The sequence below is a fragment of the Cyrtonyx montezumae genome, unplaced genomic scaffold (assembly GCF_038088225.1).
Source record: "Cyrtonyx montezumae isolate F1298 unplaced genomic scaffold, pur_monq_1.0 scaffold_11, whole genome shotgun sequence".
Lineage (NCBI taxonomy): Eukaryota > Metazoa > Chordata > Aves > Galliformes > Odontophoridae > Cyrtonyx > Cyrtonyx montezumae.
This window is the reverse complement of record NW_027071837.1, coordinates 1,845,284-1,871,960: the sequence shown is the minus strand read 5'-3', so window position 1 is coordinate 1,871,960 and position 26,677 is coordinate 1,845,284. Positions and strand designations below refer to the sequence as shown.

The window sequence follows — 26,677 nt, the reverse complement described above, 5'->3', positions numbered from 1 at the left end:
CAGCTGCTTTCCGTCTGGTTTTGCTCTGCTATAGGGACCTGGGAGGTAACAGCACGTGGAACAAGCAGATGGTGTGCTTGGCTGCACGCAGAGCCTGTGTGGCAGAGCTGTGTCAGACACCACCTCGTGCCCCCCAAGGACCCCCCCCCCAAGTGGAAGCCATTGGGAAAGAGCAGCCCCACCAGCCCTGCCTTTTTAGACCCTCCTAAAAAAAACCCATCCTCAGACAGCGGCAGGAACACGCAGCCCCTCGGGAGAGAGCACGCTCCCATCAACCTCACAAAGAGCTACGAAGCCCTCTGCTGCCGCTCGCAACCATCACACCCCGAGGAGTGACGGGAGGAAGCAGCACGAAAACATTTCCGTTTCCATCCCAACATTTCCATTGCCATCCCCCACGGAGCCCTCCGACCACGAAGGCAGCGCTGCCCGGCTTCACTCCAATACATCCATGTTTTATTTGCTTAAATAAAGGTGAAATCTCAGTGTTACAATTCCAGTTCTGGAGCGACAGCAACAACTGCAGCAGCACGAGTGGGTGTGGGGGAAGGACGGCTGCCGGCACAGCTTTGCAACACAGGGCTCAAGAGCCTGGCTCCTTCACAGACTGTGCGTACCTTGCAGAATAAATTAAACAATATATTACACTGTACCTGTAAATGGGTTTTTTCAAAGCACGTGAGCCTGATCAAGTAGGGTCATTAAAAAAAATAAACAAAAAGTCAAGCCAGCATCTGTTAGAAGTGAAAGAGATGTGCAACACCCTCGGGGGATACGCTGTGAGCAGCCCGGGAACCATCAGGCTCTTGAGCTTCAGCCATCAGCATCAAGGTGCCCCCGAGGGATGGCAAACAGCCTTCCCCCTGCACCACAGCCCCATCCAGCCCGGCCTTCTCCCACTGGAGGGGCCAGTACTCACAGAGATCACCAGTCCCACCTGCAGTGAGCTCCCCCTGCTGCCCCACGCAGGGCTGGCAGCGAGAGGGAGCCTGGGCCAGGTGATGCAGCTCAGGTGGACACTGTCTGCATGGAGCAGAATCACAGTTTGGGATCTTGAAGGAAACATTAAGCTGAAGGAAAAGCCAGAGGCCTGTGGAGGTACTAATTCCTATAAGTATAGTGTACCCATAGAGGCAGAGCTTTCTCTTCTACCACAAGGGACCTGATTTTCTAAGAGCTGCAAGCATTTCCTATCTATTTTCGTGAGTAATCAGCCCCATTTCCAACTCAGATCCCCCCACAGGACTTTGTATTAAAGCCTCAGCCCCTCCCAGCGTGGCTGCCCTGGAGAGAAGAGCAGGATGACCCTGAGTTCCCAGAGCAGACATCCTGCAAACTCAGAGACTGCTAGGGGATGGGGTTTAGCTGCCATCAGCCAGTGTGAGCGCAGAGACTGCCCTGCTCTAAAGCACTGAGTGTATGAGGCTGCTCTATTGGAGCGACACGATTCGCTATCCAGTAGCTCATCACAGTGGGCACTGCACTCAGCAGCTAGCAGTGCACGGGAAGCTCTCCCCATGACAGGCTCCTACGTGCTCACGAGAAAAGCCATCGTTTTGGACAAACACTGGCACGGGAAGTAGCAGAACGTGAGGTTACAATGGCAAGCCAGCAAGCACTGACCTCTTTGCTACACACAAATAGCTCAGGACTAACACCTAGCAGGGAGCAGGAGCTGGGATCAGCAAAGCTTGGCATTCTTTCCTGGAGGGCTCCCTGCCCCCCCCAGTAACAGCTTTCAGCCCCTTGAGCAGAGGAGGAGTCAGCCCAGATCTCTCTCCAGTGCAAGGAGCAGAGCTGCTCGCTGACAAGGGTCAACTAACCGAGCAGACATTCTCTACCAGCAGTATGCCAGATAAAACATACTGCATTCCCTGTTAAGGAGTAAGGGCCAGGGCAACTGTGCTGAGCAGCACCATCCCTGACACGACAGGTAATAATGGTGAGTGGTTTCACTCAAACAGGAACATCAGTGTTACAGTGGCTGAGGACACTGACCCACCAGCCAACGAGCTCATCCTACAGAGGACCACGCAGCCCCCTCAGCCCTGCACACCCAGGGGACATCCCACCCAACATCCAGTCTGCTAGGGCACACCATCCAGACACGCTTCTGGCAGGGACCAGCTGAAGGCTCACGCTCCAGGCCGGCTCAACTCCCAGCTAACTCAAATCCTTCGTTGCGACGTGCTGAGCGGCCACGCTGGGACTTTCCACGCAGGACTACTCAAGGTATGAGAAGGAAAATCTGCTGTTGAGCCTCCAGAAGAGATGAGGCAAGAAGCAGCAACTGGTCTCTCCACAAAACAACACCCAAACGAGGCAAAGTTAGAGGTGGGGAAAAAACAGACTGGAAACAGACAGCCACGAAGAAATGATGCTGCAGCATTCAGTTTCTTCTCTCCTTCACGGTGTTACTTGATATCAGAGCTCTAGCATTTCTCAGTGCAGAATGCATTGATCCCATGCAGCAGATACACACATCTCAGCCACTCCAGGATCTGGCACTCTCACAGTTGCATGGGCTAGAGTCTTCCCAACAGGTTTAATTTACACTGCTGAGCAGAGTTCACTTTGGCAGTAAGGCCAGGAGTTTAGTGGGTCTGGTAGTTTTCGAAGTATTCTAGTCCTGAACTCAAAGAGCATCTGGAGTGCCCCCAGCTTTGTTCTGCAAGCAGTTCTTGCTACAGATCAGAATTCGCTGTGTTTAGTTTAACCCAGTCCTTTAAAGCCGCCGAAACAGGCAGGGATGGGAGCAGGACAGCATTCGTGTGCTCTCTGACAGCTCCCTCCTGTAGAAACATCTTCCACATCTGAAAACTCCAGCCAGAATTAGGATGGTAAAGCCCAATGGGGAAACCACCCATTGTCCTCGTGGCCACCCTCCTCAGAGTGCCCCCGCTCTCCCTGCGACCCAGTCGTCATTCCCAAAGCAGCAGCTGCCCTTAACAACAGGAGGAGCCCGATTTGGAGCTGGAGTGCAGGTCGATGGTGTGGCCCAGCATGCAGTGCTCCAGCTGCTCCTCCACTGCCAGCACCTGTCGCACAGCTTCCTCAAAGGCCACGGCCACGTTGGTGTCATCCTTGGCACTGGTCTCCAGGTACGGATAGTTGCCGTTCTCCATGCACCAGGCCTGGGCCTCCTCTGTGCTCACTTGTCTTTCGAGTTTGTCAATCTTGTTGCCCAGAACTACGAAAGGGAAGCGTTCGGGGTCCTTCACATCAGCGTAATAGACAAACTCCTTCTGCCAGTTGCTGAGGTTCTCAAAGCTCTGCCGGTCATCCACGCTGAAGGTCAGCAGGCAGCAGTCAGCTCCCCTGTAGAAGGGGGTCCTGAGGCTCTTGAATCTCTCCTGTCCCGCAGTGTCCCAGATCTGGAGGGTCACAAAACGTCCGTCTACCTCCAGGTCCCGGTTTAAGAACTCCACACCAATCGTGTGGAAAGCCTGCGAGTCAAACTTGTTGGTGACGTACCGGTTCATGAGGGAACTTTTCCCAACTCCACCATCTCCGAGCAGAATGACCTTTAAGAGCAAGGACTTCCCACTCATTGCAGCAGGACGGACGGCCACAGGACCAAGGCAACCTACAGAGTTCAGAAACAGTGCAACGTCGCTGTTTGAATTATGAATTCTGCAGAAAGTTGCACAGCTGATAACCTACAGCCCATGGCTCTTGTGCTGAGAAACTGGCTTTGTCTCTGCATGCACTTAGTAGAGCTGAAGGAAGTAAATCTGCACCCCTGGGATCTCCCCCGGATGCCTCTACCCCTCCAGAAATTAAGCAGTGCAGTGCTAAGATGGAGCACTCTGCAACAGAGAACACAATGTTTGCTGCCCTCACCATTAATCTGACATTCCCGAGATGTTTAGGAAACAACTGGAAGTCCACTTCAGATTTCGAGTAGCATAATAACATTTTTCAACTATTATTCCATCTCTGCCTTATTTCAATTAAAGCACAGAGCAAAACTGCAGCCTCAGGATATTGATGGGGAGCACAGGAATAAACAGAATGCAGTACTGCTATCCTCATTTCTGAACGAGCTCGTGAAAAAGAAGGTCCTCTCTGTTGTTAGAGCTCTGTGGTAGAGCTGGCAATCAGGCAAGCTGTCTGGCATACAGCTCTTCCATCAGGTCTGAAACAGAAGGCAGCAGGTCTCTGCATTAAGCACAAGGTGAGAACAGCCACTGAGATTGTTATGTACTGATTACATCACCTTCATAGAAAACTTAGTGTACCAGAAAGCTTATCTCGTTTTGCCAGATAGACCCACACCAGGTAAACATCTCTTATTGCCTGTGTCCTCAGCCTAGCACAGCAACAGCCAACCAGCAGCAGGAATCACCGCTGCCAGGCCTTCCTTCTTACTGTGCAATCGCTGCCTAAATCATTTCTCCCGTTGGACTGGGAGGATGTGGGAAGCACACAGGCCTCACATCAATCTAAGTCATCCAGCAAAGCAGCCCTTAATCACCCCAAGCACGCTGACTCACCTTACAAGCAGAGCCGTGCTTGTTTTCCATGCTCACACCCCACAGCTCAGAGGGGGTTTTCCTGTGCAGAGACCTGGCTCCTCTGTTGCTGCTCTTTTTCGGAGCTGCTTTTTTGCAGTTCAGTTTGCTAAGGCACAGGTGCAAGTTCACATTGCAACAACCCCAATATCACGGGTTCCTTAGTCAGCAGCCACAAGAGAAAAGACCGAGTGCTGAACAACCCTGCCATCCCAGGGGTATTTCACAAGTGAAAGCAAAGCCCTGATGCGGAATGAGAGATTCGTTTTGCTGCTGTCTGTACTGTACCTGCTCTAGAAATACAGCACTTCAGTCTCCAGAACCGCCCAGGGAACGCCTTCCTCCAGCATAACAGTCACTACAAAACAAACATCAGGCAGTAAGCAAACATCAGGCAGTGAGGTTGCTGTAGCACGCTGCCTTTGAAGCTGTAACGGGGGTCTGACACTGCTCAGCCCAGCACTTCTATCCCTTCCAAGTCAAAAAGCTCTCCCCACCAATCTCTTTTAAGTCTCTGCTCAACTTTGTTTCCTCTCTTTTCGGTGCTCTTTCAACCGATGCTTGCCACAGAGCCAAAATCAGACACTTCTGCTTTTCTTGAAGCTCTTTCTGTGCACGGCACAGACGTTAACTAAAGGCTCCCCAGTTTCACTTCCCCTGCACAAAAATACCCCCAGGCACACACAGCTGAACAAACCGAGCAAGACACCCGAGCAGCATCTGTGCATCCCAGCAGTACCAAAGCAAAATGCCAACAAACATCCCAAGAGCCAAACAAACCACAGCACAGCTCCTCAGGGCTGAGGCCTTTCAGGGCACCCCCGTGCTATGGGGTCATCACAGCCCTCATCCTTCCCTGTCCAAACCCTTGCTGGGGGGTTAGGACGGTGTACCCCATCACCTCGGTGCCAGATAACCCTGAGCGATGCTGGTGAGTGCACTCGTGGCTCCAAACCTATCCGAAACGCAGAGCTGGGGGTTTCAGAGCGTGTGCCTCCTGGGGGGCTGCCGGGGCGAGGGGTCACGCTCTGGCCCAGGGGAGGGATGGGATAGGACAAGACAGAATGGGATGCGATGGGATGGGACGGGTTGGGATGGGAGGCGGCCGAGGGTCTCACACCGCACGGAGAGCTGCGGGACCGCCCCATCGTGCCCTCGGTGCCCAGGGCTGGGGGGATGCGGCCCGAAGGAGAGAGGGGGCCGCAGGGTGGGGGGACGCGGGATGTCCGGGGCCGCAGGGGGGATGCTCGGGGCTGAGAAGCGGTGAGTGAAGCAGGGAAGGATGCTCGGGGTACCGCCGCCCGCCCCGCCCAGCCCCCCCCCCCCCCACCGCCACCGTCGCCCACCTACCCGACCCGACCCGCCGGGGGCAGGTGCCGGCCCGTCCCGCGCATGCGCAACGCATGCGCCCGCCTTCCGCCGCCGGCAGCGCGCTGCGAGGGGGCGTGGTCGTTGTTAACCCCGCCCGCGTCCGCGTTGAGGACACGCCCACCGCGACGTGCGGCCACGCCCACCATGCCCCCCACCCCAAGGCGTCCCTGTGCCTCAGTTTCCCCACTCTGAGGGCACTCCCTGCCCTGTCCTCCCCGGGAGAGATGGGCAGGGAGGGGATTTAACATCAGCTCGTAGGGATTATAGTGTCGGGAGAGGAATTAACCCAGAGGTCTGCGCGAGGAGCGGGGCTGCGGGGAGTGCCCTTCCTGTGGGGCTGCGGTCGGTTATCGTCAACTGCGTGAGCGCGTTTTGCATCGAAATGCGCAGATTTGGGGTGTGGACAGCAGCGGCTGCGTGCTGCGGTGCCACAGGGAGCTGCTGCCATGCAGCCCGCAGTGCCGGGGGCCCTTTTGTCCCCACCCCTCGTGCGAATTTTCCTTCCCTTCAAATCCCTTCTGGAAATCAAAAGGAAAAGGGAAAGGGGAAGGAAAAAAAGAAAAGGAAAAAAGGGAAAAAGAAAAAAAATGAAAAGGAAAAGGAAGAGGGGAAAAGGAAGAGGAAAAGGAAAAGGAAAAGGAAAAGGAAAAGGAAAAGGAAAAGGAAAAGGAAAAGGAAAAAAAGAGTTTCCCTGACAAAGATGGAAGTGCAGGTGTGTGGGCACAGCTCGGCTGCTGACTTGATTGACACCTTGGGGAAAAACAGCAATTGGATTCCTATGTCAGAGCTATTCATTTGTGCCTCCACCTGTGGAGATGGGGACATCTCCGGGAGCCACGTGTGGGGTCAGTGGGGGCAGCACATCAAGGCTGTTTGAGCCCCGATGAACTCATTGCATGCCCTGCACTGCAGCTGGGCCTCCAGTTCCCTCCTGCTTTAGGATGGACCCAGCAACCAGCCCCGCAGCTGTTCCCCCCAAAAACCCAGCAGCTCCCGGGCACAGCAACTGCTCCGGACATCCCAGTAACACGAGGAGCTGCAGGTGCTGGTGGGGAGGGGGCCGGGTGGGGGGGGTCTGCCTGCTGGGAGCAGCTGGCAGCTGAGCACTGCCCAACTCATCACAGCACATCCTCCCACTTCGGACGGTGCCGCTGGGAGTGGTGTGGGAGAAGCAGCAAGAAGAATCACGTCCGGACGGCTGAGCTGCCTCCCTGAGACACAACACTGCGAGCATGGGCTCATCCCTGCACTGCTCAGACCCTGCGGGGTGGGAGCACGTGCTGCCCGTGGGCTGGGTGCTGGGGCCGTGCCCCTGGGGCACCAGGTCCTGCACTGTGTGGCCTCCTCACCCTGCGTACATCCCTCACCCTGAGACATCCCTGTGTAATTCCCAAGCCCAGCACTCCGGCAATGCCCCAGGCACTGGGCTCGCTGCCAGCCAGGCTGTGGACACACGGGCACTGCCAGCACCCAGCTGCTCTCTGTACTCCTGCCCCTGAGCCCTCTGCCAGCCCCTCGTGCTCCACTGCTCGCTCCGATCCTCACCTTCTCCCTGCACCACTCATCCACCAGCTCCCTGCTGTGCCCTTCCTCGCAGCCCCGCAGTGATAGGGGGAACAAACCCACAGGCAGCACCGAGCAGAGCAGCTGGAAATGCATTACGGGAGGAGGCACCGGCCTGAGTTTTACCCGGAGGTAAGTGCACGTGCATGGCTGTTGTTTGGGAGATGCAGCACGAGGAAGCTGCTGCAGCACGCTTATCTGCTGCCCATCAATCCCGAGCTGGTTCCTGGAAAGTTGTGGGGGTGGCTGGCAGGCATAGGCTCACTGCTCCACACCCGGACACAGCCCTGCACTGGGGATGAGTGCCCACAGTGTGGGCATGGGACGGAGATGGAGATGGCAGCAGTGTGCTGGCTGTGGGATGGAAACGCCCCGAAGCAGGGCTTTGGGGGCATGTCCGCCCTGCCCTCATTCCTTGTTCTTTTCCCACTTCCAACCCCACTGTTGCTGCAGAGCTCTGTGTCTGCTCAGCTACTGCCTGTCCCCTTGCCCAGTGGTAGAGGTGACTTGAGGAGATCCTGACACCTGCAATTGCTGCCTGGCCCTACCCCTTCAGGTAGAACCTCCACCTCACTCCCATGTCCACCGGGTGCTGCAGCTACTGCCCAAAACAGGATCAATCACAGACAGGGGCTGGGCAGGGGGAGCACGGGAACAAAACCACTTTTCACGCCATAATCCTTTGTAATAAAGCACCGAGGAAGGGGGAGAAAGACGATTAACAATGTCTCCTGTGTGAGGCAGCTGCTTCCCAAAATACAGCATCGCTCCTCACCATCAGCTGCCCCTGCTCAGGCACAACTGCCACTGTCACCAGAGCTGCCTTCCCCACTCCTCAGCTCGTGGCATGCCAGGGGAATGCTCACAATGTGGTGGGGGCCCCCAGGAGCAGTTTATTTTGGCCACTCTCTGGAGCTGGCTGATGGCCACTGAGGGTTTGTCACCCCCAGGCACCGGTGGCACGTGTGGTGCAGAGCAAAGGCACGCAGCAGGGCAGCTCCCATCCCCTCCCCATGCTCAGAGCAATGTGGGGTGCCACACTGGGGCGCAGGTGGCTCAGCACTGTGCTCCCCACACCGAATGTGGACCACCAGAGCCTCTGGAGGGCTCTGGCCGAGAGCGCAGGGAGCGCACCAGCTTCATATTGTTACAGGCTAAGCCCTTATTCAGTGGGGATGAGCAAGCTGCTGTTCATAAATCTGACCTCCTGGGCGTTATTTTGAGAGCAGTAATAACTTCTCAGCTTCTTGGGGAGGTGTTGGTGCGTGCTGAGCGCTGCTGGCAACTGCTGGCTCACCCACTGCTTTCACCTCCCTGCTACCACTGCATCCCCTCTGCTTTCCTCCCTACCGAGCTCACAGCTGCACTATGCACACACCGTGCGCACATGCATGGCTGCTTCCAAACACCAACCGAGCAGGATTTCCTTTGCAGCTCATGCTTGCTCTCTCTCCCTCCCTGCAGATGCACAGCAAGGTGACACAACCCCGTGCCCCCCCCCCCCCCCCCCAGCTGGGTGACAGCTCTGCTCCACTCACGGAGGAGCTGCAGATTTGCATGGCTGTGAAGCTGAGAGTATGGCTTCGCATTATCACACTCGCAGTGCTCGAGATTATCTCCTTGCAAACCCAGGGGCCAAATCCCCTCCTGGCTGAGTCAGTCCCGGGGGAGGGGGGCAGGCACCATCCCAGCCACAAGCCCTGAGCCGAATTGGCCCCATGCTGCTGCTCACCAGGTATTTGTCCTGCAGAGCCCAAATTCCTCCCAGCAGTGACTCACCCACCTCCTCCCTCCTTCACAGCCGATAAAGCCACGGGAGGAAACCGCCCCAGAGTGGCTGGACGGGTCCCCACTGGGGAGGCATGGAGACTCCCAGGACACGAGGGTTATTAGCAGCACTCAGCCCCTCTGAGATGCTCACCCCACGGTGCAGCATCCCCTGCACCCGTGTTGCCAAAGCCACCACAGTTCGGGGACAACAGCTTGCCTGCACACCCAGGTGCACTGTGGTAAAAAAGAGAAGGTCCAAGGCAAAGAGGAAAGGTGCTGGTAGAAGCTTTTCTGTAATGGTCCTCCCCTTACTGGGCAACCCTCCTCCAGCAATGGGAACATTTGGAGTTTCTTTGCCCCCTCCAAGAGCTGAAGATGACAGCTTTTACTTCCCTGCCCATCACTTCAGCATGGACGGCCCCTGCAGTTCTGCAGCCAAAGCTGTAGGTCAGTCTGCCCCCACTGCTGCAGGCACGGGTGACCGTGGGGGAAGCGAGGAAATCTCACAAAACCTCAGCAGAGCTTCACTGTGCAGGAACAGCTGAGAGGGTACCAAGCCCATCGCTGGGGGCTGCAAAAATCTCCTTCAGCCAAGGGCAGCGGCTGAGGCAGGTGAGGGAAGGGCAGCAAGATGGACACAGCACCCGTGGGACCTCCAGCCCAGCCCTGCAGCAGTGCTTTGGGCAGGGGACACAAACTGCACGGAGTAGGAGGCTCAGTCCCCACCCCGAGCTGGGCTGCCCCTGCAGGGATCCATCTGAGCCACGCCAACCTCCAGCCCTGCCCTTCCCACCCCCAGGGCTGCACCTGAACCTTCCCCCACGGAATGAGCCACAAGCCAGAGGGAGGTCATTATACTTTTGTTTTATTTTATAATAAACTTCTCATTTTTCCCCCAAGGAAGACAAATCGTGAGTGAGGCTACAGAACACCATCAGTGAAAAGGATGCCAGACAGACCGGGGCCGCAGGCCAGCCAGAAAGGATCCCGCTCCCCCAGTGCAGAGCTCTGTCCCCAGGAGCCTCCACAGCCCTTGCTCACCTCCCCACGCACCAGAGCAAGGTCAGCACGGTCAGCAGGGCAGCACCGACAGGGCTGGGTTGGGCTGATGGACCTGGGGGGGCCCACACTCGGTGCCCCCCACTCGCCAAAGCTGCCAGCGAGGTGGGGCAGTGGGTCAGGAGATGCGGCTGTTTTCGAGACGTGCACATGATGGAAGTTTTTGTTTTAAAAAGAAAAAACAACCAGATGACTTAATTCAAAGGAAAACCAACAAACAACCAAAACCAAAGAACGAACAAAAAAGAAAAACCGATCAGGTGGTGGCAGCTCTTCCTGCCAGACCACCGCTCTAAGAAGACTTCACGCATTCCTTCTCCTGCTCGATGGCTGGAAGAGAAAAGAGAGGGTGCATTAAATCCCCAGCGCTGCTCTGTAGGAACACCCACCGGAGACGGCCGCGGAGCGATCGTTCAGAGCCCGGCACTGGGTTTTTATTGCCTGAGCCCGACGGCACAACCCAACACCGAGGGGTCAGCATCCTCCCGCAGCATCCCACCGGGACAGCCCAACCCGACGGCGGCAGCCCCACGTGCGGGGACGTGACCCACTGCAGCGGGATGGCAGCAGAGCTTTGTCCCGACGGTTGTACGATACAGGGAGTGCCCCCAGCCCACCCCCCATCCCCCCCGGGTGCGTTTTGCTCTGCTTTTCTCAGCTGCCCCAACCGCCTCTCCCCACGGATTCCTCAGCAGTGAGATCAGCGCTCGGGACAACCGCTCCTTCGGCCGTGACCGGGACCGTGCGGTCCCCGCAGCCCCGGCTCCATCCCCTCCGCACTCACTCTCCTTGGAGGGCAGCGTATTCTTCTCCTCCGTGTTGGTCTTTTTCAGTTTCTTCTTATCGAATTTCTCCACCTCCGACAGGTCCGGTTTGTCGCACATTTTGCCTAGGAGACCCCCCCCGCCCCCCACCTCGTATCAGCGGAGCACCGTGCGGTGGTGGTGGTGGTGGTGGTGGTGGTGGTGGTGGTGCTGGGTGGGGGGGGGAAAGGGGCACCGTGCAGACAAAGGGCCGCCCACCCCGGGGCACCGCCCGCCGCCGCACACCCGCTTCCCACCGCGGACAATAGCGCAGGGCGGGGCCCCGCCGCCTCCCCGCACCCATCGGGAGACCCCCACACGACCGCACCCCCCACCCCAGGGGGAGCACCCCCTGAGCGCAGCCCCCGCCCGCAGGGTCCGCTCAGGCACCGCACCCCGCACCGCTCCGCTGCTCCGATGCTGCGCTGCTCCGCTCCGCGCTCCCCAGGTGAGACTGAAGCGCGCCGCGTGGGGCGGCGCTTTATATACCCCGGCCGCCGCCCATCCCGCGCTCCCATTGGCTGCTCTGCCGCTCGCGGTGCACGCCGGGAAGCGCAGTCCGCGCGCCGCTTGCCGCCGCCGCCGCGTTGGGGGTGGGAGAACTACAACTCCCGTCATGCCCCGCGGCGTTAGGTTGGGGGGGGGCGCGGGCGTGAGTGTGTGTGTGCGCACAGATCGCCGTGCCGCACACCCGCGTGTACACACGCGGCTCCGTGGGAAGGAGGGACCCACGGGGGCTCCGGAGCACTGCGATGCGGCAGCGGCTGCTCAGCAGGAACGGGGCGGGGGGCGGCACGGCGAAGCCCCCTTCGCTCGCGGTGCCCGCGGCCACGAGCACAGGGCCGGGGGGGGGGGGGGGGGGGGGGTGTTGGGTAGGGGGGGGCTGCGCTCTGAGCAGCACTCAGGCCCCCCCCCCGCCCCCTTCGTGCTCTTTGTCCAAAAGGGGGACCCACCGCTCCCGGCCCGAGCTTTTCCCCACGGCCATCGCACTGAACCCTTCCTCGCAGCCCCCTTCCCCCCCCTTCCCCTTCCCCGTTTTCAGTAATTCCCGACGACGGAACCGTCAGCGGAGAGGAGGAAAGCAAAAGCAGCCCTGACCCGAAACAGAACGGCTGCCAGCCATTTTAGACGAGTTTGAAACCTCCCGCATCACGCGGGACCGCGTTACACCCGGGCAGCAGCTCCTCGTTCCTCGCACCGATCTCACTTCTCCTCGCACTAAGCAGCGGTTTCGAGGAGAAGGGCTTTGTGTGAAGTACTTCCCCACTGCCCGAAGGGCGAGCTGCTCGTTCCTCCAGATACGGCTCTGAGAGCAGCAGGGAGGAGATGCTGCACACAACTATTTGGGACGTGCCTCGTCTTGCTCCGAGCAGCACAGCCCTGCTGCCTGCAAGGCACAAGTGGCCGGCCCAGCTCTCCGGACATCAGCTCCAGGCAGCTGAGCTGGGCTAAGACGCGTTTATGATTGATACGTTCCTTTGTGCTGCTGTTGCTGCCAGTGCCAGCACTTTGCGGGATGGCTGATGCTGCTGGAGCTGACCCTGCTGCACATCCCAACCTGCAGGACAACACAGCCCCACTCCAGGCAGGGGCTGCTTCCCCCCCAAGCCAGCCCTACAGCAAATTGAGTGCCCCTACACAGCTGCCTGAGCTGCATTTGTGACTGAGACAGAAAGGAAGAATGCTCTTCTCCTCCCACGTGCACGGAGGAAGGGGGACCTGGTACCTGGGTATCACAATGGTCGCCTCCAGTCAGCCTGCCTCTCCAATTGGAAACGAAGTCATTTTTCAACTTAAGTATCTAGTCCTTCTCTTCTGAAGGTTTCCAGTGCAGAGATGCTTTACCTGCCCTCATATCCTATGCATCACCCATCCCTTGAGCAGCCACACGCTGCCTCACAGAGCTGGAAATCCACACGGTCTCTCCTCCTCCAACTTTGAGTCACTAAGGAAGCAGGACATGCAGAACAGCACTAGGAACCCTTTGAAAGAACACTTCCGAGAGCTTTCAGCTGCAAAGCTCGTGTTCCCAGAAAGACTGAGCCTGTTACATCACTCTCACAAGAGCCACACCACCACACTGCCCACTTGGGGGGGAAAAAAACACCCAGGAGCCAGGTATTCACTATCAGTACTGAATTACCTTAACAGAGGAAAGACCACAGTGGTCCTCAGCAAAGCCTACGTGAGGCCATGGCTCCTGACACAGTGATCCAATCTGGGGCAGGAAGACTACTCTGAGGTCAAAGACCTTCCCCTTGAGCTGCCAGCTCCTTCCTTTCAATTTAACTTACCCTTTCTGGGTCTACAATATGCAGTAAGAAAGGCTGAGGTAAACAAGTGCTTCTCAGAACAATCCTGCTGTCTCAAACCATTATCTCTGCACACCATTCTTCGTAGCTCCTCAACTCATGCTTGCTTAACTGCTCAGGTTTTACTGCAGCTGAACACTGATGTGAACAGATCTGCTCAGATGTGAAACCAAACAGCAGAAACCGCACTACCACAGCCCAAGTCCACCAAATCAGACACAGACAAAAGCCACCACTCCCAGCAGTTGCCCTAAAGCATGCTCTCCCATGCAGCATGAGCACAGCAAAGCAGAACCTTGCACTCAGCCCTGCAGCTAAGCCAGGTGACCTGCCAGGGTCCCTTCCAAACCACATAACCTCATAACTCACCAAACTCAGAAGGCACACCGTTCTCGTCGGGTTTTTAAATGCACTTATTATAGGCAGAGGCTGTGTTTGGTTGTTTGTTTTTTTTTTTTTAAATAAAAGTTTAATTCCTTCATCAGGTCACATATTTAAACACAGATGCTGCTGAAGATCCTCACACTGCTGCTCTGATGTCCCAGCTCTTGAGGCGTTGGCAGCACAGCAGCAGAGGCTCCAAAGCGGGAGGGAGGAATCAGGCTGTGGGCACAGCTCGGTGCAGGATGCAAAGCAAAGAAGCAAGGGACACACTTTCCAGACAAACACCAATTCTTATACAAAAAAAAAACCTACACTGTAATAGAAGTGTTAACATTGCCACAGGACAGGAATTCTAGGAAGGGAGAGGGGAGAAGTTTTCATTAAAGGCACGACTACAGAAGTACTTCCCCAGATCTCAACCACCTCTTTTTTTTTTCAGTTAGTTCAACTTATGCCCCAGCCTCCCAATGCCATGCCAGTCACCCCAGCAAGCCATTCCAAGTTCCTTCTTTTCCCTTCCCTATCTCACTACCAAATCAAGGCGGAGTGCTTATAAAAACCAGAGCATAAAACAGCTTGGCCTGTAACACCGTCAGAGTCCAGGAGAGACTTAACAGTTTAAGATTGTCTGGTACAGTTACTATGTGTTCAAGTTTTGGATGATACTTATTTCACACCCAAGAGCCTCAGCCAGCTCTTGGTATTTTTGTATTTTTCTTTTGGGCACCTCGCTGCCTGTCAGATTGGTTTTGTCTCTGCAGTTTTCCCAGTACTATGTAACATGAACCTCTTCAACCCACTGGCAGAAGCCAAGCTTCTGTGGGGTAGAGGGGCTCAGTTACCAGGGTACTGGTAAAAAAGGATCAAGGTACACGTGCACAGCATGTCTGTGTGCAGCTACAGTATGTGACAGCAGTCCTCCTGTCACTAGCAAGGCTAATGGGAGCTTGTGAAATGGAGGAACTGATTTTAATCTACTCTAAAACCTAAAGCCCACAACCAGCAGGTGTCCTCTGCATAAGAGGGGGAAGAACAGTTGCCCAAGGCACACCTACACCACTAAGTTAACACAACAGCAAGGCAGTACACTGCAGAACTCGCTGCTCTCAGCAGTTGTGCAGTACATTAAAGCACATTTCTTCAGAGCTTAGGGGGAATTTAAGTCTGCAAGCTGCACCAGCCTCCTTTCACAAGAGGAAGGTGCAGCTCAATCACCTCCCAGGTGTGAAACATTTTCTAGGTGTCCCCAGGGCTTCTGCTACGGTCAAAGCTTGGCCAAGGTACAAGCCTTCCCCATCCCTCTTCCAGAGCTTCTGGCAGTTAAGACAGCAGTCTCTTGGGCTCTTGTTGTAGATCCAGACCAACATGTCCTAGGGAGATCTACGTCCCAAACAATTCAGGGCGTGCACGCCAGATCATCTAACCCTGCCCACAGACAAACCCTCTCCCACCCCCTCCCTCCAAAAATAATTGTGGCAATGCACCATGTGTCAGTCCTGCTCTCCACAGATCTGCAGTATTGAGTCAATACAACTGATGAGCCCCCATGCACAGGGCTGCTGGCGGAGCTGGAGTGTTACAGAGATGAGCTTTTCACCCCCACCTCCCAGTGCTGGGGTCAGAGCCAGTAAGCCTGACTTAAAGCAGGAGGAGCTGTGGAGAACTGCACTGGAACAAGCAGAGTCTTCTACTGGACTTTACAACAAGCTGAACAACTTTTGGTTAAACAAAAACAAAAAAGCCATACAAGCAGAAGCTGGCATCGGGTGTTATAAAGGGACATGGCTGAATAGGTAGGAGACAGATTCCCCATTATGAGTCCTCCTGATGGCTTCCGCAAGGATCATTGAGATGTCAATCACCTGGAGGGGAAAGAGACAGCAGACCTGTGAGAATAGTTGGTAAATCAAGAAAAAAAATCCAAGATTCAACTCATTACCCCCAGATTTGTAACCGAATGAAGAGAAATTACAGTTCTACACGGGATAGGGATTTACTTCTCATGCCCTCTGAAGATATTGTACGAACACCACTGCAGGAAATACCTCAGTGTTGACCTTTCTCAGTCTGTTGCCTTTCTCTGCTGAGAATCCTTACACTTCTACCCCATTCCAAATATCCTGGGACTATTCTGTTTGGTCTGCAGGTTGCAGACAAGCTCAGGGAGCAAGATCAACACTACTTCTCTTGAGTCACGAGGCTTTACTACAAGGCTTTATCAGAGATGAAGCTACAGTGCTCCAGTTCAGTCCCAGCTTACTGTGCTGGCTCCACCTGGTGGGGTAAACCAGTTAAAAGCAGAAAAAAAATCAAGTCTCAAACCCCAGCACCTAACACTCCAATACAGTGCAGTCTCTAAGAAGCACTGTAGATGTGGTGCCTGAATTAGGTGAAATTCATACTCAGCATTTTTCTTCTGGATGATTTGCTTCTTCAGAAGAAAGGGAAAAGTACAGAAGAGCTGCAGCAGCAGCCAGAACATGGGACTTATACAACTCCTACAGTTCTTTACTTCCAAACACTGATCAGCAGATGTTACTGTAAATAAGTGACACATGACAGCCTGTAAAGCTACCCTGCAGCAATCTTACATGCCTTAACCCTATATATCTGCGCTGGGAATCAGTGTTTGGGATGTCCTTGATTGTGTGTGCACTACTGCAGTTATCTTCCCCTGATGAACCCACTAATGCCCAAATAAATGCTCAGGTAAAGCCACAGCTCCCAGCTGTCAGTCAGCAGAGGAAGTCCTCACGTTCTACAGTGAATTTCTGCCTCCAGGAATGTTAACCTGAGCTGCACAAACAAAGCACCACAGTGCTTTTCCTAAATGGAAGACTTCAGATTAAAAATGAGTGCAAAGAGACCAGCTGCCTGTTTTCACGAGGATGGCAAAGTGGATTTCTGTGTCTTTCATAAGTACCTGAACACTGTACAGTGGACCTGCCACTTGCTCTCAGCCCCCTCAGCACACACAATGTGACTGAGCTCCCCCTCCAGCTCACTTTTAGTTATTACACACACACACTGCTTCCCCATACCCTTATCCCCCCCACAAAACACAATAGGGACACCTGGATAAAAAAATCCACCTAAAGGGTTGGTTATAGGCCTGAAAATACCAGGCAATGTTTGAAGCAGTCCCATCCTTTCAAATCATGCTTCTTTTCCTTGCACTCTGAACTCAGTAGCTTCTCTGATCTGCCAAGGGCATTGGGAAAGGCAGCAAGAGCAGAGCTTTTCCCACAGAGAGCTGAAATCCTTCCAGACAGCTTCTTCTGACCTTTCTTTTGTGGGAAAACAAGGCTTGCACCCTCCCCTACTGTGGTGGGTGATGACTTCACAACTGAAGCATCATTCACATCATTACCAACTCAAGAAATTCTTACCTATTGCTTCCTGCTCGAGTACATGTCCTTCTACATGCACTCCTCCTGCAGGAGTGACAACTGCTTGCTTACATCACAGCCCCCCATGAGCAGCAATCTGCTCCAGGTAAGGCAAGCACTGAAAAAATAACTTAAATGTGTAAGACCACCTGGAAAAGCAGGTACATTTCATAGGTGTAACAGGTCTGCTAACCCTCAGCAATTACAACACAAGGACCGGGCAGCAGTGGAATCAGGAAACCACAGTCTGCTAATACTGCTGTAAATACTACACAGTGTTGGTGCTCTCCCCACCAAAAGGGAAACAGACAAGTGCTACCATCTCCAAGGAGAAAAAAGGGGATATGCTCACCTGGATTTTAGGGCACTGCTTCATCTTGTCCTCCTGGGGTATCGTGTTTGTGACTACCACTGCCTCAAAACAGGCATTGTTGATCCGAGAGATCGCCGGCCCAGAAAAGATCCCATGAGTTAAGATGGCATAAACTTTGGTGGCTCCAGCTGACACAAGCCTACGAGCAGGGGAGAGGGAAGAGAGGGATGAGAAATTACTAACCAGCATTAAAACACCACGGGTGCAGGGCAAGGGATAAGCCACTGCAACATGGGGAAGCAAACAGCTGAACTAGTACCATAACCAACCCCCTCCTCCCCACAGGCATGTTACACATTGCAAAAACACTAATCAGTTCTGGGGTGTTTGGGCTACACCACACAAAGCCACCTTCTGCCAACACAAGGTGGCAGGTGCTACCAAGTACTGGCTTTCCTAGTGTAGACAGCTGATATCAAAGCCTGGAAAGCTTACTGCTAATAGAAATTCAGATGTGTGACACTAAGTTGATGGTTGAGACAGCATGAGAATCAGTGACAGCAACCTGCCTACTATGAAACTCAAGTGTGAGAAACCAAGCATCACCACACTCACCATGGAGAGCCATACCCACCAGCAAAACAAATTAATTCATCAGCCATCCCTAACGATGCTTGTTTCTTTGACTGAGGGAAGCATCAGCCAGCCCTACTCACTTGTCTGCAGCGTGACAGATGGTGCCACACGTGTCTGCCATATCGTCCACCAGGATGGCCACCCTGTCCTTCACATCCCCCACCAGCACCATGCGATCCACCTCGTTGGCTTTCTTGCGCTCCTTGTGAATGAGGGCGAAGTCTACATTCAATCGATCTGCAATGGAGGTCACTCTGAAGAGAGAACAGTTTCCAAACCACACTTAACTCCACAGTAGCTTCAGTCAGACCTCCTCTAAAACTGAAAAGATGCTAACAATGCAGTCAAAGGCTGTCACCACAGCTGCTCACTGCTCCCAAGCAATTCACAGAAGACACCGTTAAAGAGATTGCAGAAAATCTTTCCTGGAGAGACTGAGACTTTATATGCTACACTGCTACTGAAGAATAGTGATGTAAAAGCACTGCTGGTGAGTCAGATGATAGCTGGCTGACTCGACACCTCATGGATTGCTTTACATACAGAATGCTCTGGCTAACACCTGGGCCACAACAGCACTACGGGAAGGCACACAGCTTGGCTCTTGGTAAGACTGCTTCAAGCACCCCAGAGCACATGGCTCAGGTCAGCACACAGCATCATTTTGGTGTCACAATCCCCAGGATTTAAGAATACACCTGCTTCCCTTTGCTGCTCACATGTAACCACTATACAGAAGCATCAGCCTCGTTTCTGCCTAATCTGACACTGTTCCAAACTGCCCACAAACCGCTGTTCATCAGCAGAAAGATGGGACACTGTCAGACTATCAAAGCAGAAATGTGCTGTAACATATGCTGCTGCTCTTCAGAAAGGAATCGTCTATCATCTTTGCTCTCAGGGAAGAGGACGAGCAGCAGCAGGCTGAAATCACAGCAAGCAATTAAAAGTAAGAGCAGTAAAGCAAGAAAATACAGAGAACAGTCTAGATGAAAATGCCTTATTCACCAGGAGTTACCTTGTCTTGGCATAGGAGCATGAGCTACACGATCCTCCCCTTTTAACCTCAATAATTCCCTTCCTACAAAGATCTACTTCAGTGCATGGGATGTAGTAATTGCCCAACTCCTACCAACACAGCTGTGATTCCACAATCAATTTAATTCTCCACGTAGCCCAAGAAATCTCATAGATGTTCCCCAGGAAGAGTAATCAACTGCTCTCCCCTAGCTGTAGCCAGCTGGCAGAGGGGAAGGTGTCTTCAGGGCAGGGTCACAGCTAGTTGCATACACACTCAGGAATTCAGGTACACGAGGGAGCACCTCCGCTTGCTCTGGCAGCTTACCTCTTGGCTCCTCCAGCATCTGGTGAAACAATGGTGCAGTTCTTCCACTCGGGAATATTCTCTTTGATCCACTTCAGTACAGCAGGCTCAGCATACAAGTTATCAACAGGGATGTCAAAAAAGCCCTGCAAGAAAGATGACAGGAACAGATGCAGCTGAAGGTCACATTCCAAGACCAGTTGGAAGATTTCTGTGCTATCAGGCACACAGCCACAGCATTTTCTGCTTTCCTTTCTACTTCTCTTAACAGCACAGCAGTAGCCTTTGGGATATACAGAACAGCAGTAAGACTGGAACCAGCTGAGCAGCATAAATAACACTTTACAACCGACACTTTTACAACACAGAATTAGTTCTATCTTGAGAGGCAAAGAAAACCAACATCAAAACACTGCAATGTACCTGGTTGCACAACTATACACTGACACAGCAGACTGCTCCAGGTAAACCTCAAAGGTCACTAAAAGCCAAAAGTTAATGCTGGACAGGGAGCAGTGGGGGAGGAGTGCCTGGCACAACAGGCCTTACATTCAAGGCGTAGGGAAGCAGACCTTTCCTAACTTCATTTCTGGGTTCAGCAAACCCACACATCCCTTCTTGGTAACCAAGAACCAGGTTAAAATCAGACATGCTGGACAACAGTCTGCACAAAACCAATTATTCAACTGGATCTCATCTCTGCTGTTACTGAGAGGTGATGATCCCCAGGGCAGACACTGCTGCTCAGGGAAGGGGAAGAGCACACTGAGCTCTGAGAGCTTTCTGGAAATCTCAGCTACACTCCCATAGATTTTCTGAGATGAATCATTTCTGGGCAAATACCACCAGAATTTATACTGACACAAGAGTGGCTGCATTTTCAACCATTAAAATGACAGCAACCCCACCTACTTGTGTCACCAGGCAGTAGATAGCTGACCTTTCTGGATTCAAAACGCTTGCACCGACACAACAAATGTGCTACAACTGTTCCAGGTTTAAATTGGTTTCTTGGTCACACAGCTTGTTCAAGGTAGAAAGGGGCAAGACTAACAACAACGTGCTGTCCCTCCTCCCCCTGGTAAACAGCTCCTGCTATTTCAGAGCAAGCCCCGGCCAAAATTTCAACTGCTCAGTTGAGATGGCTCATTTCCAGCAAAACCCATTGTATTCAGTTCACCAGCAGCTTGGGAGGGGATCAAAGCCAACTTCAGAGGAAGAGTGGAATGTATACGAGCAGAGTTGCCCATCTCATCAGCAGCAAGCTTTCACATAACTGTCCTGGACAACTGAACACTCAAGCAGCTGTGCCAGCACACCTGGAGGGTGCAGTAGCCTCAGGGCAGAGTACTGTCACCTGCTGTGTCAAACAGCAGTGCTCACTCCTCTCTGACCTCCCTGCATCAGGAAGAACACTAAAGAAAACCATTCTCGATCTGAAATTCCTCATGGGACCAATTGAGAACTCACTGTTACAGTGACCAAGTTGCACAGCTCATTTACCAACCCAATATTCATTTATACAGGGCTCGTTATGCTTGGTCTGATTGAGAGCAGCTATGATTTTATCTACAGAGGAACCTGTTGCCCACCCCCTTCTAAGCCCTACAGCTCCCTTCAAGCCCAGCTCTTAAGTGCTGACTGTTGCTGCAGCTAAAAAAGAAAAAAGCAGATGACAGGAAAGCCTGCAAGGCAGTAAACAGGCTCAGATGGGAGCAGCTAAGTGCTTCCTGATTTCAGCTCCTACCTGAATCTGAGATGCATGCAGGTCCATCGTGATTATGTGATCTGCTCCTGCCACAGACAGCATGTTTGCAACCAGCTTAGCAGAGATTGGGGCTCGGCTCTAGTGCGGGAAAAAACAGTATTTAAGACAAGTTTAACTCCTTCATCAAGATGTTAGCCCTCCACCTCAAGGCAATGATTCACAAGCAGTTACTAAAAGTACTCATTAACATTGCATCTCTTCATCAGCTGCTGATTACTGGTTGGTGTATTTTCAAGCAGAACTACATCTATGTGAAGATGAATCTGCAGTTCGATGCCCTCAGGTTGAAGTTAAATTAAGTTTTCTCTTCCTCCACATACTCAATTTCAGCTGAACCCGGCAAGCAGGCAGGCCTGCTGGCCTCCCCAAGCACACACACACACCTCTCTTCCCAGCAGAACCCCTTCTCAAATCCCTTACCTTGTCCTTTTTGTCCTGCCGAGCGTAAGGGAAGCAAGGGATGACAGCTGTGACTCTGCTGGCTGAGGCAATCTTGCACGCATTTATCATGATAAGGAGCTCCATCAGATTGTCATTGATTTCCCCACAGCCACTCTGCACGATGTAGACGTCCTCCCCACGTACACTCTCTCCTATTTCCACACTGGGAACAGATGGGGAAAGAAGAGTTGGATCCAAACAGAAATTAAATTAAAAGAAATTAAAAACACAGCCATTACGTATGCCTGCAGAGAGACCCAGGGGCTGCACTCCCGAGGGGCTGTGGGTGACAGCATGGTGTAATCATGGGTGTTCAGCACAAACACTGTTGCTTGTTTGCTCAGGAGCTATTTCACAGAGCTCACTGCTCACATTTAATGGTTCAATACGGCTGAAAGCGCTCGGCCTCTGCTTTTAATCTCGATGCAAGCCGAGCACGTAACCTCCCTCAAACAGTTCCTGTCCCCCTAAATCACAGAGGTACAAAGCAGCAGTGTGTAAGGGCCAGTCAGCAGGAAAAAGCCAAGCCAAGCTTCTAACAGAAGCCATGCTGCAGCAGATTATTCTGTTAGAGCCCTAACAGCTTTTCACTGCCTTGAACAGACAAGCCCTCCAGCTTTTCACTCTGGAAAGGCTTTTGGGGTTAATTTCCTCCTGGATGTAATGCACACTAATCCCTGCTGATGAAGGCACTGAACACAAGCCAAAGGTCCTGTTTGCCAGCAGCACTCCGCCAGCTCCAGCGCGTGTGTCGGGACACCTGCACCCAAAGCAGGGCTGGAAGGCACGCTGCTGTCTCAGGTCTTCTCAGGTTTGAGATGGCTGTAGAAACGGTGAGCAAGATGAAGCACTAAGTGCTGCAACAGTTACGTTTAGAGAAGCCTGCCACAGACATGGAAGGAAACCAGACGTGCTCTAGGGAGGATAAATCCTCTCCCAGTTTCTTCCCGTGCTGGTGATGCTCACACAACCTGCAGCAAACTCTGGGAGCACGCAGACAGGTGATTACCCCCCACACCCCTAATGGCTTTGTTTTCAGAGCACCTGAGGGCAGACCTTTAATTTAATTCACTTACAGCCTCACCCTCCCCCCTTGGGAGGTTTGCTGTTGGATGCCTGGCCTTGCTGCTCCACCTCCAGCAGCAATCTAACCCCAAGTCATCTTGCCATGCTCACAGCACGCTCCCAGGCTCTCGTGGAGACGTCCCCAGTGGGCGAGCACGTGAACTAACAGCACACAGTGCCTCCTCCCACTGTACCTTAACGCTAGAGTGCAACATCAGAGCCGACTGCAGACATTTACTGTCTAAGAGCACCACCGCACCGCTCTGCTTTATTTCCAGCTCGAGCCACGAGCTGATGGAGGTAAACGAGATCTGCTAGACGCTCAGAACCCACACTGGTGCTCGCACAGGGCTGCCCGTCGCACAGAGCCACGTGCCTCACGGCATCACTTACACCACCACACGGAGCCCCGAAGCCTCCGGCCCAGGTGCGAGGCCGCCCCCGGCCCCCGCCGCGCACTACAACTCCCAGCAGCCCCCGCGCGGGGCCCCATCGGAACCCATACCGCGGCGGCCGCGCTGCCCGCCGGGAGCTGTAGTGCGGCCCCGCCCCCGCCTCACCATGTCTCCTGGTTGCTGAACTTCTTGGTCACCACCTTGCCCAGCTCCAGGCCCAGGCGGTCGGCGATCTTCTGCGACAGGTCCTGGTGCGAGCTCCCGCTGAAGATCTTGATGTTGGGCATGGCGGCGGCTGCGGCGGCGGGGACGCTGCCCTCCTCCTTACCCTCCTCCTGCTCCCCGCTCCGCCTCGCACCGCGGCCCGCTGCGGCGCTGGGATCCACCCGCCTCCTGCCCGGGGACGCGGCAAGGAGAGCGCAAGCCACGCCGGCCCGCGGCTACTCCGCCATCTTACCCCTTCCCGCCAGCCGCGCGGGCCCTTTATAGACTCCTCGCCCCGCAGCGGACACGCCTTGGCGCGCTCCCATTGGCTGTGCCGCCTCCGGGGGCGGGTCCCATCCCGACGCTCCAATGGCGTGAAGGGCGCGGTGGGCGGGGCTTGGCCTACCCTACCGGGCGGCCTAACAACGGCCCTCGCCGGGGAGCGGCGAGGTGCGCGCGCGTGCTCCGCAAGGGGGCGGGGCGAAGGGCAGGAGGAGGCGGGTGATTGGTCGCTGTCTGTCCGCCTGCCCGGCGATTGGCTAGAGCGGCCGCGGGGTGGGGGGTGGGGAAAGTTGGACGCGCGCTTGGCGCCCCCCCCACCCTCATCCAGCGGCCGCCATGATGGATGCCCGGCCCAGGGGCACGAGGTGGGCGCGTGGTGCGGCAGAGAAAGCTGAGCCATAAAGCTCTGTGTCCCTAAAGCCGCCTCGAGGCCTCTCGTTCCCCGGTGCAGTGTTCACGGTGTTTGTTTCTGAGCCGTTCCCTTCGGTCTGGGCTCAGATCGCCCTTTCCCCCCCCTGCATTGCACGTCCCTGTCTGTCCCGAGCTCCCCCCGAGGCTGATGAGCGCATGGCTGCCTCCCATGCCAGGACTCCTTCGGTGGGTTGGACGGCGGTGGTTATCAGGGCGAAAGTCCATCCATCTTAACGATTTATTGTTCTTCGGACGGGATAATGAGAGGTTTTATTGAGGAGAAGCTTTTAAGCAGCGTGCAGCTAAGGCCTGGTTAAACAGAACCGAGGAGCTCGCCCGGGATGTTCCCCTCGCTCAGCTTTGAGGAGGGGTTGATCCACGTCTGCCTTTGGCTGCATGCAGGCAGGGGCTGCACGGCCCCGATCCCATCATGATTCCCGAGTCCAGGGGCACTCATGAAAGAGACCGCAGTGTGGATGTGAAAGTGGCCGGCAATGTTTTTAAGTGCCAAATTCAGCGTGGCTTGCTGCAGTTTCAAAGGCAAACGGAATAAACCGAATTACCGACTTCCGGTGTGAGGAGTTGTGTTTAATTCCCGTTTGGTTTACCCCATGGAGAAGTTGGCTTTGGTGTCGGAAGGAGCTGTCCCGGAACCTGAGCTGCTGCTTTCTCCTTTGGAAATATCCAGGAGTCCACATGCAGAGCTGCAGGAGCAGCTCTCCTCCCTTTTTGTTAGCCCAGGAGCACGCAGCTTTGCTGAATCACAAATGCTGCTGTGTTCCGTGGACCAGGAATACATTTTCAGGGCAGTTTTAAGCAGCTCACGAACGCTATCAAATTTCACGGCCGTGCCAGTCGTGCCAGTCGGCCCTTTTCCTTCTCTTGGCACATTCCTGCATACAATTGCTGCTCAATTACCACCGCTTCACCCAGGACCCATTTCCTTCTGTCTGCCTGGTGGGCCGTGCAGTTAATGAATGACTCTTGCTGGGAGCAGCACAACTCTGCCCTTTGCTGCTCAAATTCAGTGCCTCCAACACGTTTACCACTGTGGGTTAGGGCCCACCTGCAGCCTGCGTTCAATGCCACTCCACTTTCCAGTACTCAGCAGACTGAGGCTTTCCTATGCAGGCTGTAGATGAACACAGTCTGCCTGCTGCTCATTTTCTGCTGCTTCTCCGCCTCTATCAGTCCTTTTCACGGGGATTATTTTCAGATAAATCCCCTTTCTGCTACAGTGGAAACCTCTAGGATCAAACGAGAGCTGTCTTGTTTCCGGATCCTTACTGGCTCTATTAGAACACTCTGTGCTTTCCTTTCAAGAGGAAAATCACTTAATGGTAGGTATCCCATTGGTTCCAAGTAGGTTGTGTGTGGAAATGAAGCTCACCTGAACCACACAGCTACACACAGCACCACTGAACCACAGCACATCCTCCAGCTGTCAGGAGAAGGACTAAACCATTGGAAACAGTGTTCCAGGCCCCCATGAGAAGCAGTGCAGACTGGGAATTACAAGCTCATTAAAACTCCTCCCTGCTCCCTTTGAATGTGTTCCTAATTTTCACTGCACGATTACTACCCCTCTGCTCAAAAACAGGAGGATGGAGTCCAGCTGCTCCAGCAAGAGGTGGATATTCCTCCCGCACTAAAGTCCCCTGTTTCATCCCTTTGGATTTAGGAATATTTCCCAGGATCTTTTCAAAGTGGGATTTATTGGAACCACAGCCCTTTCATCTGTGTCTCCCAGCTGACCGCAGGGCACGCATCCAGAGAGGCAGCGCTGGGAGTTCTGCTGCTCTCAGCTCAGCCTCTCTGCCTCGCAATGACCTCAGAGTGCTGCTGCAGCAAACCGCCCTGTTTGCTCCTTACCTGGGGAGCTGGGTGGGACACCGTGCCCTGTGCGTGCCCTGTGGCTGCACAGTTACCCAGCCCTGGGGGAGAACACCTCTGGAAAACAGCTTCCCAGCATCTGTATGGGTCACTGCCTACAGACGACAGCAAGTGTGTGATGAAATCCTTGCTTTGCACCGCGGGGCTGATGGCTTGCTAGATGGTACTGAGGGAGCTCAGCGCCCGCTCTGCGGCTGCTGGTGATGTCCTCAGGCTCTGCGTGGTGTTAAAGAACCTCTTGGCTCTGCCCAGGTTTTGATCCATCCCCAGCTTTATAAATAGTCGCCCCCGTCGGTGTCGAGCGCCGTTTGTCATGTCAGCATGGGGAATGGTGTGATGCAGATTAAAATAGCCTGCCCGGGGGCACTGGGAAAGTGTGTGCACTGAAGCTGCTGCTGTCTTCACTTCAGACAACACATTCAGCCCCCGTACAGAAGTGGCCCAGTTCCCGAGGCTGCGTGTGCCCTGTCTGTATCAGTCGTGGCTCATGTGGCTCCTGGAGGCTTTAGGGTATGCACAGGGCACACATCAGCTCCTTCCTCCCCGCTGAGCAGAGCAGTGCATCATGCCAGGCACGAAGCCACGTCCCCACGGGTAGCTAGGAGACTGCACAGGGTCAGCACCAGAGCTGCTGCTCCGTGCCCTCCATCCTCCTGGAGTCCATGTGTGCATTTCTGTAGCGACAAAAGGACAGGTGTTTTTGCTTGTGAACAGAGCGAGGAGCAGCCCTATTTGCACCAAGTTCTTTTTTTTATTTAAAATAAAACAATAATAATTAAA

The 26,677-nt window shown here is 54.2% G+C and overlaps 3 protein-coding genes across 5 annotated transcripts; all 3 read right to left on the bottom strand.

The window, feature by feature from the left end:
- Positions 1-1,103: 1,103 nt before the first annotated feature.
- RAB9B (RAB9B, member RAS oncogene family) lies at positions 1,104-5,901 on the bottom strand. Of its 2 annotated transcripts, none has more exons than XM_065729304.1 (3): positions 5,865-5,901; positions 4,803-4,872; positions 1,104-3,586 (listed from the first exon to the last, which is right to left on the bottom strand). In XM_065729304.1, the coding sequence occupies exon 3, from the start codon at positions 3,549-3,551 to the stop codon at positions 2,946-2,948; it is 606 nt and encodes a 201-aa protein (XP_065585376.1). In that variant the 5' UTR covers positions 3,552-3,586; positions 4,803-4,872; positions 5,865-5,901; the 3' UTR covers positions 1,104-2,945. The 2 variants fall into 2 exon arrangements, with proteins under 2 accessions (XP_065585376.1, XP_065585377.1); XM_065729305.1 differs by lacking the exon at positions 5,865-5,901 and adding an exon at positions 5,012-5,264.
- Positions 5,902-10,536: 4,635 nt separating this feature from the next.
- On the bottom strand, positions 10,537-11,548 carry LOC136044428 (thymosin beta-15A homolog). Of its 2 annotated transcripts, none has more exons than XM_065729753.1 (3): positions 11,476-11,548; positions 11,062-11,166; positions 10,537-10,607 (listed from the first exon to the last, which is right to left on the bottom strand). In XM_065729753.1, exons 2-3 carry the CDS (start codon positions 11,159-11,161, stop codon positions 10,570-10,572), a joined length of 138 nt encoding a protein of 45 aa, XP_065585825.1. In that variant the 5' UTR covers positions 11,162-11,166; positions 11,476-11,548; the 3' UTR covers positions 10,537-10,569. The 2 variants fall into 2 exon arrangements, with proteins under 2 accessions (XP_065585825.1, XP_065585826.1); XM_065729754.1 differs by having other exon boundaries at positions 11,483-11,537.
- A 2,195-nt stretch (positions 11,549-13,743) lies between these two features.
- On the bottom strand, positions 13,744-23,574 carry PRPS1 (phosphoribosyl pyrophosphate synthetase 1). The gene is made up of 7 exons (XM_065729303.1): positions 23,273-23,574; positions 21,627-21,810; positions 21,186-21,284; positions 19,460-19,584; positions 18,195-18,368; positions 17,518-17,677; positions 13,744-15,638 (listed from the first exon to the last, which is right to left on the bottom strand). The coding sequence occupies exons 1-7, from the start codon at positions 23,392-23,394 to the stop codon at positions 15,546-15,548; spliced, it is 957 nt and encodes a 318-aa protein (XP_065585375.1). The 5' UTR covers positions 23,395-23,574; the 3' UTR covers positions 13,744-15,545.
- Positions 23,575-26,677: the final 3,103 nt, after the last annotated feature.